Here is a 17,077-nt window from a genome sequence, read left to right as displayed (position 1 = left end):
TTTGTTTGTTTGCCTTTCAGTACCTAGATGGTTTTACATAAGTTCCCTGTCACCTCAGCCTTTCGTCTTCAGTACCACAGAGACATGCTGGATCCTTTTTGTACTTTGAATTACTAGACATTTCCTCCAGTAATTAGCTGGCATGAACCCTGAATTTAAGAAGTCCATGCTAGGATCTGGAGAAATGATCCAGCAGTGGTTAAGAATACTTGGTGCTCCTACAGATGACCCAGTTTGGCCCAAGTTCATTTCCCAGCATCTACATGGAGGTTTACAAACTTCTGTCACCCCAGGTCCTGAAGATCTTCTACCCTCTTTTGGCTTCTATAAGCATTCACCAATGTTGTGTGGTCATATTGACATTTCTAGATTACAGAGAATGGATTTGAAATCCTAACTACATCTTCCAGATTTCTTCATAGTACTTTATAAATGTAATTTTATATAAAAATATATAAATATAATTTTAATTACTGAAGATGGGGATATTGAGGAACAGTCAGAATTCTGCCTCCCATGGTCAGTCCTGAGTTTTCCAGATTATTGATAGTTATCTATGGTCTTACTTAGGGTTTTATTGCTGTGATAGGACATCACAGTCATCCAACGCTTTGTAAAGGAAAGCATTTAATTGGGGCTGGCTTACAGGTTCAGAGGTTCACTCCATTATCATCATGGTGGGAAGCATGCAGCACAGCATGCAGGCAGACATGGCGCAGGAGGAGCCAAGAGTTCTACATCTTGATCCACAGGGAGCAGAAGAAAACTGTGTGTTGTAATGGGTAACCTCAAACCCACCCCCATAGTGACACACTTCCTCCAACAAGGTCACCCCCACTCCAATAAGGCCACACCTCTTAATAATGCCACTTTCTGTGGGTCAAGCATTCAAACACGTGAGTCTTTGGGCGTCATTTTTATTCAAACCACCACACCTACTAAATTCTGTTTTATTCCAAGTCTCTAAGACCTGTTTTCTCCAATGAGACCCTACTCTTTTCCTTTATTTAAAAAAATATTTTATAATATAATATGATAAGATAAAAGACCCCACTTCTTAAAGTTTCCACAACCCCTTTACAAGTGTCAACCGCTGGAGATCAAGTGTTCAGACACGAGAGGTCCATGAGTCACTTCATATTCAGATCTTATTGTTCTGCTCCCGAGTCCCAAACACTCATGGATATTTAATAAGGGGAAATGCATTAAGCCTAACTTCAAGTCACTATTCTCATGGTCCAAACACTGTTCTAAAGTCTGAAGTCTTAAATTGTTCAAGGCAATTGCTTAACTGTCAACCCTTGTGAAATAAAATTTAAAACTGCAGTGTTCAGAATGAACATTCCTATTCCAAAAGAGAACAGTGGGGCACAGCAAGGAAAGGCTGGGCCAGAGCAAGGCCAAGATGGAAAGAAAAGCACCAAGCGCCCCAGCCCCGTGCCCACTACCTGAGCTCTTGGTGGCATCTTCTGGGCTCAGTGACTTTTGACGACCCCATTGCTAGTTTCCTGAGGCACATGCGGCTTCTCTTATGGGATAGCTCCATTTGCTGCCTCAGTGGTTTTCGGTGAAGGTGTGTGCAGAGCCTTTTACAGGTCTAATATCGCAGATTCTACTACACCTCGGGCTTGGCCTTCACAGTTCCACACACTGCTCACACAGCAGCTCCGTGCACAGACTCTGACCCGCTGCACAGATAGTGCAGCAGCTCCGTGCACAGACTCTGACCCGCTGTACAGATAGTGCAGCAGCTCTCTGGGATGCTGGCATTGCTGCCTTTTTCTCGCAGCCAGAATGCCTAAAAAGAACCAACTGAACAAACAAAAAATAAATAAACAAACAAACAAAAAACCCACAAAAATAGCAACAGCATAGACATACTGTCTACTGCCAAGAACTATATCCTGCTCAAGATGTGTCCTGGCCTTCTTGGACCACAGATCACAGATACAGATAGATGATGGATAGATAGATAGATAGATAGATAGATAGATAGATAGATAGATAGATAGATTAGATAGATAGATAGATAGATGAGATAGATAGATAGATAGATAGATAGATAGATGAGATAGATGAGATAGATAGATAAAATAGATGATAGATAGCTGATAGATTAGATAGATAGATAGATAGATAGATAGATAGATAGATAGATAAATAGATGATGGATGGATGGATGATGGATGGATAGATGGATGGATGGATGTGATTTTGCTACTGAACTCAGGAAAACCTCTTCCCTTGATGCCTGTTTGACAGAACGATACCTATGAGGCTGTGTTTTCAGCAACGCTCCTTCTACATGACTTTGAATTGTTATAGCATGGAGCTCTTCTTGATAAGTAGGTTTTCCCTCAAGGTACCCTTTCTTCCTTCAGGGCGCCAGCATGTTTAACAATTACCTGCTTTGTCTGAACTCCCTTGGCCTCTCCGCCCACAGTTTAAGCATCTCTGTGCCCCTCTCCTTGCTAACAGTCACTTTCACATCTTTCTATCCTGGAGTTACCATGGATTCCATGCACAACTTGCATGCTAGGCTATCTTGACATTTCCTCTGCCAAACGACTTGGTCCACTACTTTAAAGTTCAGTCTCACCTCAGTTTTCAGGACACTTGCAGAAAGAAGCCAGATTCTTTGTCAATGTGTCATATTAATGCCCTCTAGTCTAATTTCTGATACAAGCTGAGTCCTTGATCCCCACCCCAAGCCTTAAAAGGCACAATCTTTACTGTTGGCCCTTCTGTTGCCACTCCTCAGAATGACCCATTAAGCTCCATTTGTGGCATTATAGCACGTCTTTAGTCTACAGCTCCCGACTCTATTACAGTCCTGTAAATCAGTTCCTAAGGCTCATGAGACACGTGGTCAGGGACCACCAGCAACGCTTCCAGTTCTTGGTGCTGATTTTTGTTATTAGTCACTTTCCTGATTTCTGTGAGTACCTACATGACAAGGAAGCATGGCGGGGAAGCCACGGAGATGGGACCAGCGCATCTGTGAAAGTGGGAACTTGAGGCTGCTTGCTCACACCATGGCTGACCAGAAAGTAGAGAGGGACCAGAAGTAGGACTAGACTTTAATCCTCCGGGGGAGTCTCAGTGACACATTTCCTCACAAGTGTCCTACAATCTCCCCAAATGCCAGCAGCAGCTGCGGGACAGGTGTTCAAACACGTGAGCCCACCCATGGAGGATGCTTCATCCTCAAACCCTAACATCCTACTTTATGGAATGAAGAGACTCAGACAAAGACATGACTGACTGGCCCCCTCAGCACGAGGCTTTTGAAGTTCAAGTATACTGATAAATACTCAATAAGAGATGAGTGTAAGGTGATCAATGAAGCTCATGTGAAATTTTAATAGGTCAGACACAAAAATGGCCGCCATATCTCTTTAACTTATATTCCTTTGTCCAAACGAATGTATATAACCTATCTGGCAGTAAGAAGGGTAAAAATATGGTATATTGTGTGCTCAAGAAAAGAAAAGTAAACACGCCCAGTGAGTAGTGGCCCATCTGTGTCTCCATTGTCCACTCAATACAGACTATTGAGATCCATGTTCAGCTGATGAATAATCTGTCCTATTTGGCTTCACTGTCCAGTGGCTCCTGCTGTTCCTTCATGTGAAGTCCCCACTTCTGTCATGAGTGGAAGTGTTGTGGAGCTACGATGTCAAGATAAAGAAGGAAATCCAGCCCCCGAGTACATATGGTTTAAAGATGGCACAAGTTTGCTAGGGAATCCAAAAGGCGGTGTACACAACAACAGCTCATACACAATGAATACGAAATCTGGAGTTCTGGTAAGGTCATTTCGGGTACTAAACTACTGTCTATCATGGTGATAAAAGGGTTATTAGAATTTTAACTTATGCATAATAGGAGATCAAGCTCATTGCTTACTAAGTGAAGAGAGGAGGTAGTAGCAGGACGGAGGATGGTCCGTGTGCTAAGAAATGACAGAACTGACTGCTGCAGGAAGTGGGAAGATGCAATAGAAAACAGAGAGCTAGGTAAACAGGGCGTGGCCAGTAACTCAGGGCAGGGTGATGGATCAGGCAGGGCTCTATAGCTACCTACCTCTATGTCCTGGAAAATCATCAACCTCAATCTCAATTTTAACCACAGAGGAAATGTGCAAAAAACTCAGTTGGAGATACCTGAACCTCAGTGCTAACCATGTGGAAACAGTGACCCTAGGAAAGCCATGTTAGGGTGTCTGAGTCAGTAAACTTTCTCAGGGATCCAGATCCTTCACTGTCGTCTCTGTGACTTACCTATCTGTTACCTGATCTGTAAACTTAGCTCAGATTGTCTCCTTTCCTGGAGAGAACTGATATAGCTCCTTAAATGAGCCGTTCAAACTTCATGACTATTTTTACTTTTCCATCTGTGGTTTTTCAGAATAGAGGTAGGAGAGGAAAAAAAAAATCAGATCATTTAATTTGAAACCTTTTGCTTCCAATAAAGCTAATACTGCATTAGGTTTTAAATATTTTGTTTGCAGCAATGCAGAATCACTACCACAAGTATTATGAAAAAACTCTTATAGGTAAGGTATTACTAACGAGTCTTGGAAATGACTAACGAGTCTTGGAAATAAATTCCATTTATTCTTTCTCTTAGTGCAGTAGCAGACAGAAGCCAGATCTTCTGATGCCCAGGAAAGCACACTGCTGCTTCTGTAGCTGAGTAGAAGAGCAGTGGAGGGTGCTGCTCTCAGAATAAGGTCATGTGCTAGCATTTCCTGTCTTCAGGAGCAGTCAGCAGGTCCGAGCCATTTTACACTGGGAAGCTGGGCACTAACCCTGCCACCACTGCTGCTATATTTACTCTTCAGGTTTATTTTTTTTTTTCTGAGTGGGTGATAAAAGCCCGTGGCAAGTCTGAAGTGCTGGGACGCATTCTCCTCAGGGAGTCAGCCCTTGGGGTGTGTGGTAAGGACACCTTATGCCCACAGGCAGCTCAAACTGGATTGAGCAAGCTCTTCCTCCTCCCCTCAGCTCCTTCTCTTTCTTCTTTCCTTCCAGAAACTCTCCAAGGGTATAAAACTACTGGTACAAATTATAAAGTCCTTTCCACCAAATTCTTACCTCTTATATGGCAGGGAGTAGTGATGGTTGAATTTGTTGGTTCTTTGTCTTTTTGTTTTGAGACAGATTTCTCAGTGTAGCCCTGGCTGCTCTCAAACTCACAGAGCTCTGCCTGCCTTGGTGTCCTGAGCTATAGGATTAAAGGAGGTGCCACCACAGCCCAGCGGGCTCAAATGTTTCTTTTCAGAATTTTCAAGTACTCTGGAATTGCTGTAATTTACAATCCTAAGAACATCCGGTTGCAGTTTCTTGGGCCTTGAGCTGCTTCCTGGCCATAGCCCTGACTCTGGGGAGAAAGGGCTTGTGGTTTGCTCCTGCAGTGACCTCACTGTGGCCGAGAAAGTACTTGCCCTTTCAGCCCTTTCACTTCGGAGGCCTTCCTTTATGAATGGCGCTTCCCAGAAATTAGAGAGACTGAGGGGGCACCTACCTGTGATGCTGGCTGCTGGGAGACAGAGAGTGAGCTTCAAGGGTTGCGGACCAGCCTGGGTGACATAGTGGCAGAGTGTTGAAGGTACCAGGAGGAACGGAGGAGGGAGACAGCCTTCCTCAGAGATGCCTGTCTTTCTCTGCCAAATTAAACAGGCCTTTTTACCGCTCAAAGACCTGGCAGGTTCTGGTAGATACCTCAATCACAAGAAAAATATACATTTCTGGGTCATTACAAAAGGGCAGACCCACTTGGTGACACACTACCGAGGACATTATTTCTTTCAGGAGCCTATTCATAGATTTACAGCCTAAGAGTCTGCTTATTTTTCCTCATACACATAGCAATTCAACATGATTTCCAAGATGGACAGTGGGGAGTATCACTGTGAGGCCAGGAACTCTGTTGGCCATCGCAGATGCCCTGGGAAACGAATGCAAGTAGGTAAGCACGGGAAACTGAAAAGAATGTGTGTGTGTGTGTGTGTGTGTGTGTGTGTGTGTGTGAATAGAGTGTAGAATATTTGGTGGAAAAGGAGCAAGGGGATGGATGGACACGTTGGAAGAAATGTTTAAAATAAGCTTAATAATAATAATAATAAAACCAACAGTGTTGTTTTCTGTCTGTCTTCTAATCAAAGCAAGACAATTTAGCCTATATACACAGAGGTTTTAAATTAATCAAATATGTGTTTTAAAATATGCTTTTCTAAGCAATCTGTCTTTCAAATCACTGCCAAGTGTGCGACAGTATGTACTGCCAGGGGCCCGTGTAAATTGCTGCCGCTGACTTGCTACATGCTGTGGTGTCTGCAGTGGCAGAGACTCTCTTTCTTCCTGGGGTCACACGAAAATAACACAGCAGTGCTTGTGTGCTGTGAGCAGTATGTAAGTGTTACCCATCTGGGTCACTGCCACTAAGTCATTGGTGATGGCTCTGTCAAGACCCTGAAACACTCAGCTTATACTAATTGCAGGCTAGATTTTCCCAAAGACACACAGAATAGTTACGGCTAGATTGTTCAAAACGTAACGACAGTATATTGTATTCCACAAAATGACTTTTGGAATCAAGAGAATGAGAGTGTTAGTCTTTCCTAGGAAATATGAGTTTTGGAGCACACCCCCTCCCACCCGCAACAGTAGGGATCAAATCAAAGGCATGAGTAGGTGTCAGAGGGGGGTTTCAGGGCTGGAACTCAGGTGTGTCCAGGTCAGAGGGCAAGCACCTCTCCCCACTTGCTGGTCCTAACAATTAAGACTTTGTGAAAGCTTGGTTCTCTGAATATTTCTAGTCCATCTGAGCCATGAATTGGAATTAACTTGTTAAGTAGGTTTCAGAAGAATACAGTTATCATTAGCATAGCTACCAAGGAATTTCCTGACTGTTGGATTTAATGATAGCATCTGCCCATCACACATGCTTTATTTCACATTCCAGATGTTCTCAACATAAGCGGCATCATTGCGGCTGTTGTTGTGGTGGCCTTCGTGATTTCTGTATGTGGCCTTAGTGTATGCTATGCTCAGAGAAAAGGCTACTTTTCAAGTAAGTTAAATTCATCCTTTTCAGATACATGGTGTCTTCTGAATATAGAATTTCTTTTAAAAGGATTGTTTCTCCTGTGATGTTCTACCAACTCTAGAGAGTCTTTGTACTGCTAATGTGCTATAGACAATGTTCACAATAATGTGCATGTGGATTGGGATATACCTTGTGAACCAAATAATGCCTCCTTCTTGTGAAATTCTGAGAACTCTATAGAAGGTGTGAGAATGGGAGTGTAACAGCACAAAGACATTCAATGTAGACAAATGTTTATAGTGTATTAACATATACAGTATATGAGATCCTTATACTTTATATTAGAAATTATCTCTCAGGATAGGCATTGATTTCTAATTTTATAAATAATTTCATTAAAAATAAACCATCAGTGAAATGTTTTTGTATACAACTGTATAAAATTGAATGTCTAATTTAATGCAAGTATAAAAATAACTTCCAGCCACAACTAGAAACCTAGTTGGGTGTGTTGGTATATACATGTGATCCCAGTACTGGAGGGTAGCATAGAATCATAAGAATATCAAGTTTTGACTACATAGTGAGATCCTGTTTCAAAAAAAAATTACAAAGCAAAACCAATGAGCACACATAGACCCTACTGAATTAGAGGTGCTTCCAGACAAGGTTTTTAGCTCTTCTTGGTTAGAACTTTTATAACTTCAAACTACATTTGATTATGCAATTGGTTTGATGTAGATTTTTGAGACTGTCTTAGGGTTTTACTACTGTGACCAGACACCAAGAGCAAGGCAACTCTTACAAGGAAGGACAACATTTCATGGGAACTGGCTTACAGGTTCAGAGGTTCCGTCCATTATCTATCATCAAGGCAAAAATATGGCAGCTTCCAGGTAGCCATAGTGCAGGAGGAGCTGAGAGTTCTACATCTTCATTTGAAGGCTGCTAGCAAAGATGAGGGTCTTAAAGCCATGCCTACAGTGACACACCTACTCCAACAAGGCCACACCTATTCCACAAGGCCACATCTAACAGTGCCACTCCCTGGACCAAACATATACAAACCATAACAGAAATTTAAACACTTTATTCTCTCTCTCTCTCTCTCTCTCTCTCTCTCTCTCTCTCTCTCTCTCTCTCTCTCTCTTTGGTTTTTTTCGAGACAGGGTTTCTCTGTGTAGCCCTGGCTGTCCTGGAACTCACTCTGTAGACCAGGCTGGCCTTGAACTCAGAAATTCGCCCGCCTCTGCCTCCCAAATACTGGGATCAAAGGCGTGTGGCACCATCGCCCAGCGAAGTTGAATTTTTAACTTTATAAATTATAGCATGAACACATCATTTAATAGTATCAGTTTTAGAATTTAGGTTAAAAATGATTCATACGGAAATAATATCAAAAGGAGCTGACAACGGCATTTATAAGTAAATCTTATACATCATAAATGTTTCCTTGAAAATTGATTCAAGGTGATTCCTTCTGCATAGCTGATGGGCATGGAACTCACAGTGGAATTATGGCATGCACGGAGGCTGAGGTAATAGGGTCATAATATCAAGGCCAACATGGTCTCCAAACTAAGAAAGAAAAAGAACCGTTTTGTGAATGAGAGAGTCCAGTCTGGCCTATCCTATCCTATTCAATCAATACTCTAGCTGTGTCCCTCTGCTGGTCAACAGTGAAAGTACAGATGAAATTATCATGCAAAATGCCTGTCATTTTTACCTACTTAGGAAAAATACCTAATGACTTTTTGATGAGGAATCAGTAAAGCCATTTCTTAAAACACTGAAAGAGTTGATACGGGCATTGGGAGCTCATTAGCTTAGATTATTACTTCCTTTTTCATATGGCAGAAAACCTGTCCAAGAGCGCCATTATTTTGAACTTATGTTTAGGATCAGCATTAGCAAACTATAACCTCTAGCCAAGTCCAGTTTATATCTGTTTTTCTTTACTTTTGGCGGGGGGGGGGGGGTGGGGGGGGTGGGGGTGGGGCGGGGGGGGTGGGAGGGTGGGGGGGTGGGGTGAGGGGTGGGGTGGGGGGGTGGCTCGGGGGAGTTGGTCAGGTACCTAGGACATTGTACATGGTAGACAACCGCTCTGCTACAAAACATCAGGGCCAGCCTTTGCCTTTTTAAAATGTATTATGTATTTATTATATTTACCGGCCATACCACCCTGAATGTGCCAGATCTCCTCTGATCTTGGAAGCTAAGAGGGTCAGGCCTGATTAATACTTGAATGGGAAGCCAGCCTTTTTTTTTTTTTTTTTTTTTTTTTTTGAGATAGGGTCTCATTAAGTTGTCCAGACTGGCTTTGAACTTATGATCACCCTGCCTTAGCTTCCCAAGTATATGGGAGTTCAGGTTTACACCACCAGACTCAGTCCCCTACCTGGTTTTCTAGGGTCTATAAGCTAATTTTTTAGAAAGGCAATTTTGAAACTACTTAATAATAGTAACACTGTCTTGAAACAGTCAAAGAAATGTGAACCCTACACCAAAAGGATTCTATTCCTTTCATTAATAAGCTGATGAGACTTTATTATTATTTTACTTTGAACTTTAGTGTCATTTTTGAAAGCTTGTCTTCTTCTTGGTTATATAACTAACTCCAAAGTATCCTTGATTTTATCCCTAAAACCTCAGAGCCCAAACATTTGCTATATGTATGACCTTTTATAGGAAAACTTGCATTTAGATGGAACAAATGTTACTGGTTAGACTCAAAAGTAAATCAACCCAGAGTCATTGTGCATATGAATATCTGCATATGAATTCTTGCATTAATGACATATACCTGTTCTTTTGCAGAAGAAACTTCTTTCCAGTAAGTATTCTTTCTTAATACTCACTTTTTCTTCCTGACTTTTAGTTTTTAATCATCTGTTTAATGGCAAAAGTAGCTTATTTGTATGTATAAAGTAAGCCTGTGAGAAGTTAACCAGATTCATCAAGAAAAACATACTACCTCTGTCCTGGGGCCTATTTGTAAATGACAAGAGATCTCTGTGTGGACATTTCCATAGTACAACTTTAAAAACACATTTCTATGTATCACCAACTAAACTAAAAGTTTTCAATTAAGCTTTCACTTAGTAATTGTCACACTTAACTGAAATGTGATCAGTTTCACGCCCTACACTGCTCTAGGTGTGGCCACTATGTTAGTTGAAAGGTGCGACAATCACCCACAAAATCTGTGTTGAAATCTATCAAATTTCGCATCAATTGCGCAGCTTCCATTCCCCTAACTAAGCAGAAAATGACTAAACCTGTTCACTGTGCGCCACTCCAGAGCGTGCCAAGAACGATGAAAAACAGAACAAGGAAGCAGAGAATACGCAGAGCCGGGTGGAGACTGCCATTTTGAATAGAGGGCCAATAGCCAGACCAGGCAGTGGTGGCGCACACACCTTTAATCCCAGCACTTGGGAGGCAGAGGCAGGCAGATTTCTGAGTTCAAAGCCATCCTGGTCTACAAAGTGAGTTCTAGGGCAGCAAAGGCTACACAGAGAAACCCTGTCTCGCAAAACCAAAAAATAAAAATTAAAAAAAAAAAAAAAGAAAGGAAGGAAGGAAGAAAGGAAGGGAGGGAGGAAGGAAGAAAGGAAGGGAGAGAGGGAAGGAGGGAGGGAGGGAGGACATAGGTGATGCTTGCTAAAGACTGAGGGAGGAAGCCAGCCAAGCACTTGTCCACAATGGCGTTCTTGTAGAAGGGAGAGAGAAAACAGAAACAGCTCAAGGTCATGATCTAAAGATGAGCATCGTGCCTAGAGCTGTATGGGAAAGAGAGGCAGGGAACACAGAAGTACGGGGTCAGGAACTGGGGAAGACTATATGGACACGTTGCCCGGCAGTTTTGAGAAGTTTGAAGCATTTCGCTCTAGTTCTGAGTAACACAGGAACAGAAAGTCCAGGAAGGGCTGCTTACAGCTTTAAACTTTTTAATTCTTTCATGCTCACCTTGGTTTCTCTGTTAAGAATAAGATTTAAAGAGGAAAGCAGTCCGACCAATTAGAAAATGGGAGTAAGGGAGCCAAGACAACGTGGTATATATCGTAGGCTGGCATGGTGGTGTTGGAGCACTTGACGGGTTATAGCACAGGGGATTTATTTTCCACACAACTGACTGATCCAGATTCAGGCTGGTAGGAAGAGTAACATGGAGAGGGCTTCAGGGTTACGAGCACATACACTCTGCTTACTGAACGTGGAAGATTGCAGATGGCGTGGCACAGAGGTGTGCAGCACTTGAACCTTCTGATAAGCTTATTAGACTAGAGTAGAAATAGTCATTGATAGTATACATATGAATCTAGAGTTTGGGTAATTTGTCTGAATGTTTTGTTTGAATATATGTGTGTGTACCAAGTGCATACAGTATCCATGGAGACTAGAAGAGGGTGTCAGACCTCCAGGGGTTGGAATTACAGATACTTGTGAGCCACTGTGTGGGCACTGGCAGCTGAACTCTGGTTCTCTGCAAGATTAAGTGCTCTATACCACCGAGTCATCTCTCTAATTCCTTAATTGATAATAAAAATGTTGCAGTCCTGCATGAGACATGACTAAGGTCACCATGTCCCAGGTTTGTTGCATCTGATCTGTGGCAGAGCTCCCTTCCCCTTCTCACAGTCCTCCTCCTTCCCAGCTGCCATGGCTTCTCTTACACTCTTTGAAGACTCCCACTGCACTGACTTCCTGCCCTCAGATGCCCTCCTCAACTTTGGTGTCTGGATCTCATGATATCCTAGTACAAGAACAAGAAAAAGTCTAAGAGATGAGGGTTAGCAAAGAGGCAGACAGTTTCGATCAAAGCTGCCTGGATATGTAGACACGCCCCAACCCACCCCAGCCTCAGCCAATTTCCAGCACTTAGTTTTTATTAAGATGAGAAGTGATTGAGGGTTTTCAGCAGAATGACATATGATCTTAAATAAACAGTGAGGGAGATCTACACTCTCTTAATTTGAGCTTCTGTCAAATCAGGCAGGAATCTTTATAATCCAGGAAGGAGCAATTTACTGCCTTATACCTTGTGTCTATTCATGATATATATAGTTAGTTTTCAAATTCATTGAGCTTCTACTAGAAACCTGTTCAACACGCAAAACTTTCCATGGACAAACGAAATTTCACATGATAATAATCCAAACTTTAAAATATTTAATGCTAATATATTAGGTTGAAAATAAGTCTCGTGTGTGTATTCCACACACACACAAAAAAAAATAATAAAGATAAAATGAACCTAAACTGTTAGTTATCCTTAGACAACAGTTTGTTGCTCAGGGTTTGAGACAAACCTGTGCTTTGCTGCATGCCTTCCCTGGATCCTGCTATAAATGTCAGGAATCCAGTTTGGGCTGCTGGTTTTTCTTCCCTCTGGATGAGGATGGGTACCAGGATTGGAGGAATAGTGTGTGGTAAATGCTGTCTTTTGTGTTTTACAAACAGGAAGGGTAGTCCTGCAGCTAAAGCTACGACGATGAGCGAAAATGTGAGTATCACTGAGGCATGTTTACTGAATAGGACATTATGGGCTGTGGCAGGGAAGTGGGGCGAGTGTGTGGACACTGTGACCTCGTTTATAATACACTCTAGACTGGTATCTGCTACTGGTACATTAAAACATCTGGGCAACAGTTAGCCTCCTTTCCGTCCAGGTCGGCATAATGAGGATGTGTAGCATTTGTAGAGTGATTACTAGATGTGATTTTTATCATTTCTGTCAAGGGTGTTAGGCTCTGAAGCCACCTTCCTAATGGGACAGAGTCTAGCATTCTCTGCCATTCTTGCTGGATGAGGAAACTGAGGGACATGTTCTCACAGGCTAACGCTGGCAAAGGTGGAGACCAGCCTGACCCGGTAGATGGCTACCAGCATGGTCTGGTTAGAGAACTTGCCTTTGGTTATTGCAAGCACTTGGAAATGTTAGGGATATAAAATATCATTTGTCACTGCTGAAAAAGAACATTTCAAAACCATTATCATCTAGTTGAGATTACTTAGGAAACAGCATTGGACCAGCTGGACTACTTTTGGGTAATTTAACAGAAGAGGGACATTCAACATTCTCACAGGCTTCAACCCTTTCTCGAGGAAGGAGGAATCCCAGAACTACTTAGCTCTTTAGGCAAGGGATTCTCAGATGTCTTAGAGCAGACCTCAGGTGTCGGTACTTAAAACATTTAAGTGATTCTTATAGACACTAGCATTTCACACCCACTTACTGGCCTTTAGCCTCCTGCCCCATACATTATTTTAAAAATTTCCTACTTTAGGATCTATGTAAAATTGCTGCATTTTATAGTTGACTACGCAGAGTACACTCTTTAATTATGGGACAAATACCACATCTTATCTTCCCCTACAATTTAAAGAGACTTTAGACTATAAAAGGGACTTTGTGTCTGACTTAAGAGGAAAAGAAATGTTCCTTTTCTCCTCTCAGTCCCCTCATGAGCTGCACGCGTCTCTAGCTCAGCTTTGTTCTGCGGTGGGGTTTCCCAGCTCACAGGCCATGCTGCTGAGGCCCTGAGCACACAGGATCCGTGAGCAGCGGTAGAGCACTAGCTCCGAACAAGCCAAACTCTCCTCCCTGCCTCTAACTTCGTCCGAGTTCTTTATTCTCAGCAAAGTTCAGATTTCTTGGCTTCTAGCATTTACTTAACTGTCCATAAAATTAGATTTAGTTAGATACATACTGACTGTAACTTGAAGAATCTCATTCATCAGATTTATATGAATGTATTTAAACATCAGAGAGCACTTTATCTTTAAACTTTTTTTCTTTTTTTCTAGGATTTCAAGCACACAAAATCCTTTATAATTTAAAAGAATTCCACTTTTGAGATGCACCAAAACCAGTTGTCACACAAGTTATTAAAATATTGTAAAACTCGACTTTGTCTTACATTTGCAAAGAGATGGATGAAGAAATGAAAGTGGGAATTCAACATAATTTTTATGACCTCTAACTCACAAGAAATATTTTAAGCAAAATGTTCTTGCCATCACTAAAATACAATCTGGCATCTTGTGTCTGACCTAAAGTGAAATGTCTGGTAATGTTCTGAGTTTTCAAAATGCAAAAGAATGTCATTTTTGGAGATGACTCTATCGTACTGACTGTGAAGCTAACCCAAGAGGCAAGAATGCACTGTGTGCTCTCTCCATGCAAGAATGGCTCATGTGTTCTGGAAATACTCTAACGAATGGAAACTTTGTTCACAAAATTCCTACCAGAATCCTCCTTACCTCTAAGTAATCTGGGTTCCATTGTCCGGTGTCTGTATCTCCGTAAGGGAATCCCAGGACTCGGTCTTAGGGTTTGCACTTTATATTTTCTTTCACTTCTCAGAACCAAAAGCAACACGAAGGGAGCTGCTATTGCCATTTCCTCAGAAGCTTTTGGAGAGGCTCAATGACCTGGACGTCAGAATATGCTACTAGAACCTACACAACTCCACAGACAGACATCTTTCTGTGCTTGAATGGTGACCTTTTATTTGTCTCTAAAAGCAATTCTGAACTGAGCTAGTTCCTCCCTGGTGAAGATAAAGGGTTCTCAATCTGCTTATGATGGAGAGGCACAGGGGAGAGAAACATTTGCCCCATAAGTAAAAAGTAGATGAACAAGCTCTTGATCCAGCAAAGACACAGGAGAAACCATGGCTGAAATGAGACAGGGGTCTAATGTCTTCTGAACTGGTTATCCACAAAGGCCACCAACCAGCTAGTGTCAGAATATGAAATTCTCAGGGCTCAACAGGAAAACCAGTCCAGTTGGGGACTGGTTTACCATATTAAAAAAAAAATGCAACCAGGGAATGTCTAATTCTGGGGAAATAAGCATGAAAAGTCATTTACTCACTTATCAGCTTTGAACATGGTCAAGTTGACTTTCTACCCAAAAGGCAAGGCAGATTCTCAGGATGAGCAAACTGGGTAAGTGGTCAGTGAGTGCCTGGCAGTGATCTGGTCACCAGGGTGATGCCCACTGCCATGCCGCTCTCTTTAACTTTTTGGCCTTGAATCCTTCCTAATCGGTAGACACTTTCCCAAAGGGCTGATTTGTGTAAAGTGGCTCAGCCCTCAAGGTCAGACTCATACTTGAGCCAGCAAGCTACAAAGGACATGACAGGACATAACTCAGCCCACATGGTTCTTGTTCCAACCACTCACAGTATAGTAGAGGCAAGTGTGTCCACAATGCGGATGGGATCTGCCCACAGATACACCAAGCTCCTGATAGCAAATGACAAAGACACCTGTGGTAAGAAATCAGGGTGAATCCTGCCTGTGCTGTGAGTGAAAGTTGCTTTGGTAGGAGGAATGCTATCCTTCTGCAGTGCCAAGTAGACAAGCAGCTCTCAAGGATGCCTCTTCAGGCCCACAGAGCATTACAAGACCAACTGCATCAACTTAAATGACACAAATCCCCGTGGTGAGAGGACAGTTACGTAGTGCCTTACCTTCATTGACAGATAAGAGCTTCCTTTTAAGACAGTGAAGCCTAAAGGTTCATTTTATGCAGTGTAAACATCTAACAAAGGCTGTGCCAAACACCTATTATACATTCTTACTGAACGACTGTATACAGCTACACAGAAATCATTGTATAAAGAATGCTTTCTACCTGAAAGACCTAACTGTGCACACTAATCTTCTAGTTAAGTCTATCTGGGAGTCACTGCCATGAAGACTTGTCCGTTTGCTGTTTTCTGAGACTTGAACTCAAGCATTGTGTCAAAAACCTAATAGTAGTTTCTAGAACACGATTTTATTTTTCCACAGTGAAAGTGTAACAAAGGTCTAGAAACTATGATAGCAAGTTTTGTTTTAGTATCGTCACTGTTATAACTAGATTCAACTTATTTTTAGTCGGGGTGGGGATTAACTTAGTTAAGTCTGGATGTTTATTTTTCAATACAACTTCACAAAGAACTTCCTTCATTCTACGACTCACTTTGTTTGGTTAAAGTTCATGTTATAAAAATAGCTATGCACAGCTCAACTTTTTAGTCCCATTCAACAGAGGGGGAAGTCACGCACCTATTGTTCAGTAACCCCAGGAAACTCCTCCTCCCTCACACCTGCAGTCAGCAACAGCAGGTTACAATCAAAGGCGCAGTTGTTTCTCAGCTTGGATACCTGCCAACTTCTAAAGTCAGGGAAAAAAGGGTAAACTACTTACTGGGTGTTTTGTGTATGTCAGAAGCTGGGGCTAAGGGAATGTGAATTCTCATTCCCCTTCCAAGACATTATAAAGAGGAGCCTGTTGTTTTCACAGTCAGTGACTGCTCAGGTGTGCAGTGCTGTTACTGGAGGGGTCTTTGAATACATCACCTGGCCCACAGCTCACACTTTCCTTTCATTTTAAGTTCTCCAGTTCTCTTCACCTTCTCCTCAGGAATCTCTAGGTCACCCACCTCACCCATCCTGGTCCCCAAACCTATCTTTGTCAAACTTTAGCATTTAAAAACAAAGATACAACAGACTTTTATACACAACCAACCCACAGCCCACTTTCTTTTGTTGCCTTATTATTCAGCAAACTGAACTCTGTCTTTACAATCTATCCTGTCCTTTTGGATACATTTGTAACACTTCCCCAAGCTATGGAAATCCTATTTACTCTTGACAGACAAGTCAAATTCAACTCTCTGTGGGATAGATAGCCTTCTCCCATTTTCCAGCTGTAAGTTGTCTCTGAATTCCAATGGCATGTGATCCTTTTGTGGTATTTATTGATTTCTGTGTTACAGTGCAGGTAGGTATGTGTATGCCTGACATCTCTACCAACCTGAAACCCAGAGAAAAGACCCATGCTGTACAGGTCTTCATAAACCCTAAGGTATTTAGTAGTATCTGACATGAAAAGTTTCTAAAAATGCTGAATATCTGAAGCATAAAGAATGATTAAATGTAAGCATCTACTTAGAGTATTAATAAAACATTGTATTCTGATACAACTCAGTTTATGGTCTATGAATTATTACTACATGAACTAAGG

The 17,077-nt window shown here is 41.9% G+C and overlaps 1 protein-coding gene across 1 annotated transcript in view; it reads left to right on the top strand.

The window, feature by feature from the left end:
- The window catches only part of Jam2 (junctional adhesion molecule 2), a 52,830-nt gene extending 38,865 nt beyond the window's left edge, over positions 1 to 13,965 (top strand). The window contains exons 5-10 of the mRNA XM_052158795.1: positions 3,610 to 3,809; positions 5,874 to 5,973; positions 6,970 to 7,077; positions 9,871 to 9,886; positions 12,517 to 12,559; positions 13,864 to 13,965. Of these exons, the coding sequence (XP_052014755.1) occupies positions 3,610 to 3,809; positions 5,874 to 5,973; positions 6,970 to 7,077; positions 9,871 to 9,886; positions 12,517 to 12,559; positions 13,864 to 13,896 (500 nt within the window). The 3' untranslated portion in view covers positions 13,897 to 13,965. The remainder of the gene's footprint in view (positions 1 to 3,609; positions 3,810 to 5,873; positions 5,974 to 6,969; positions 7,078 to 9,870; positions 9,887 to 12,516; positions 12,560 to 13,863) is intronic.
- Positions 13,966 to 17,077: the final 3,112 nt, after the last annotated feature.

The sequence above is a fragment of the Apodemus sylvaticus genome, chromosome 15 (genome assembly GCF_947179515.1).
Source record: "Apodemus sylvaticus chromosome 15, mApoSyl1.1, whole genome shotgun sequence".
Classification (NCBI taxonomy): Eukaryota; Metazoa; Chordata; class Mammalia; order Rodentia; family Muridae; genus Apodemus; species Apodemus sylvaticus.
Note: the sequence above shows the minus strand (reverse complement) of the source record. Positions and strands in the feature narration are given on the sequence as shown.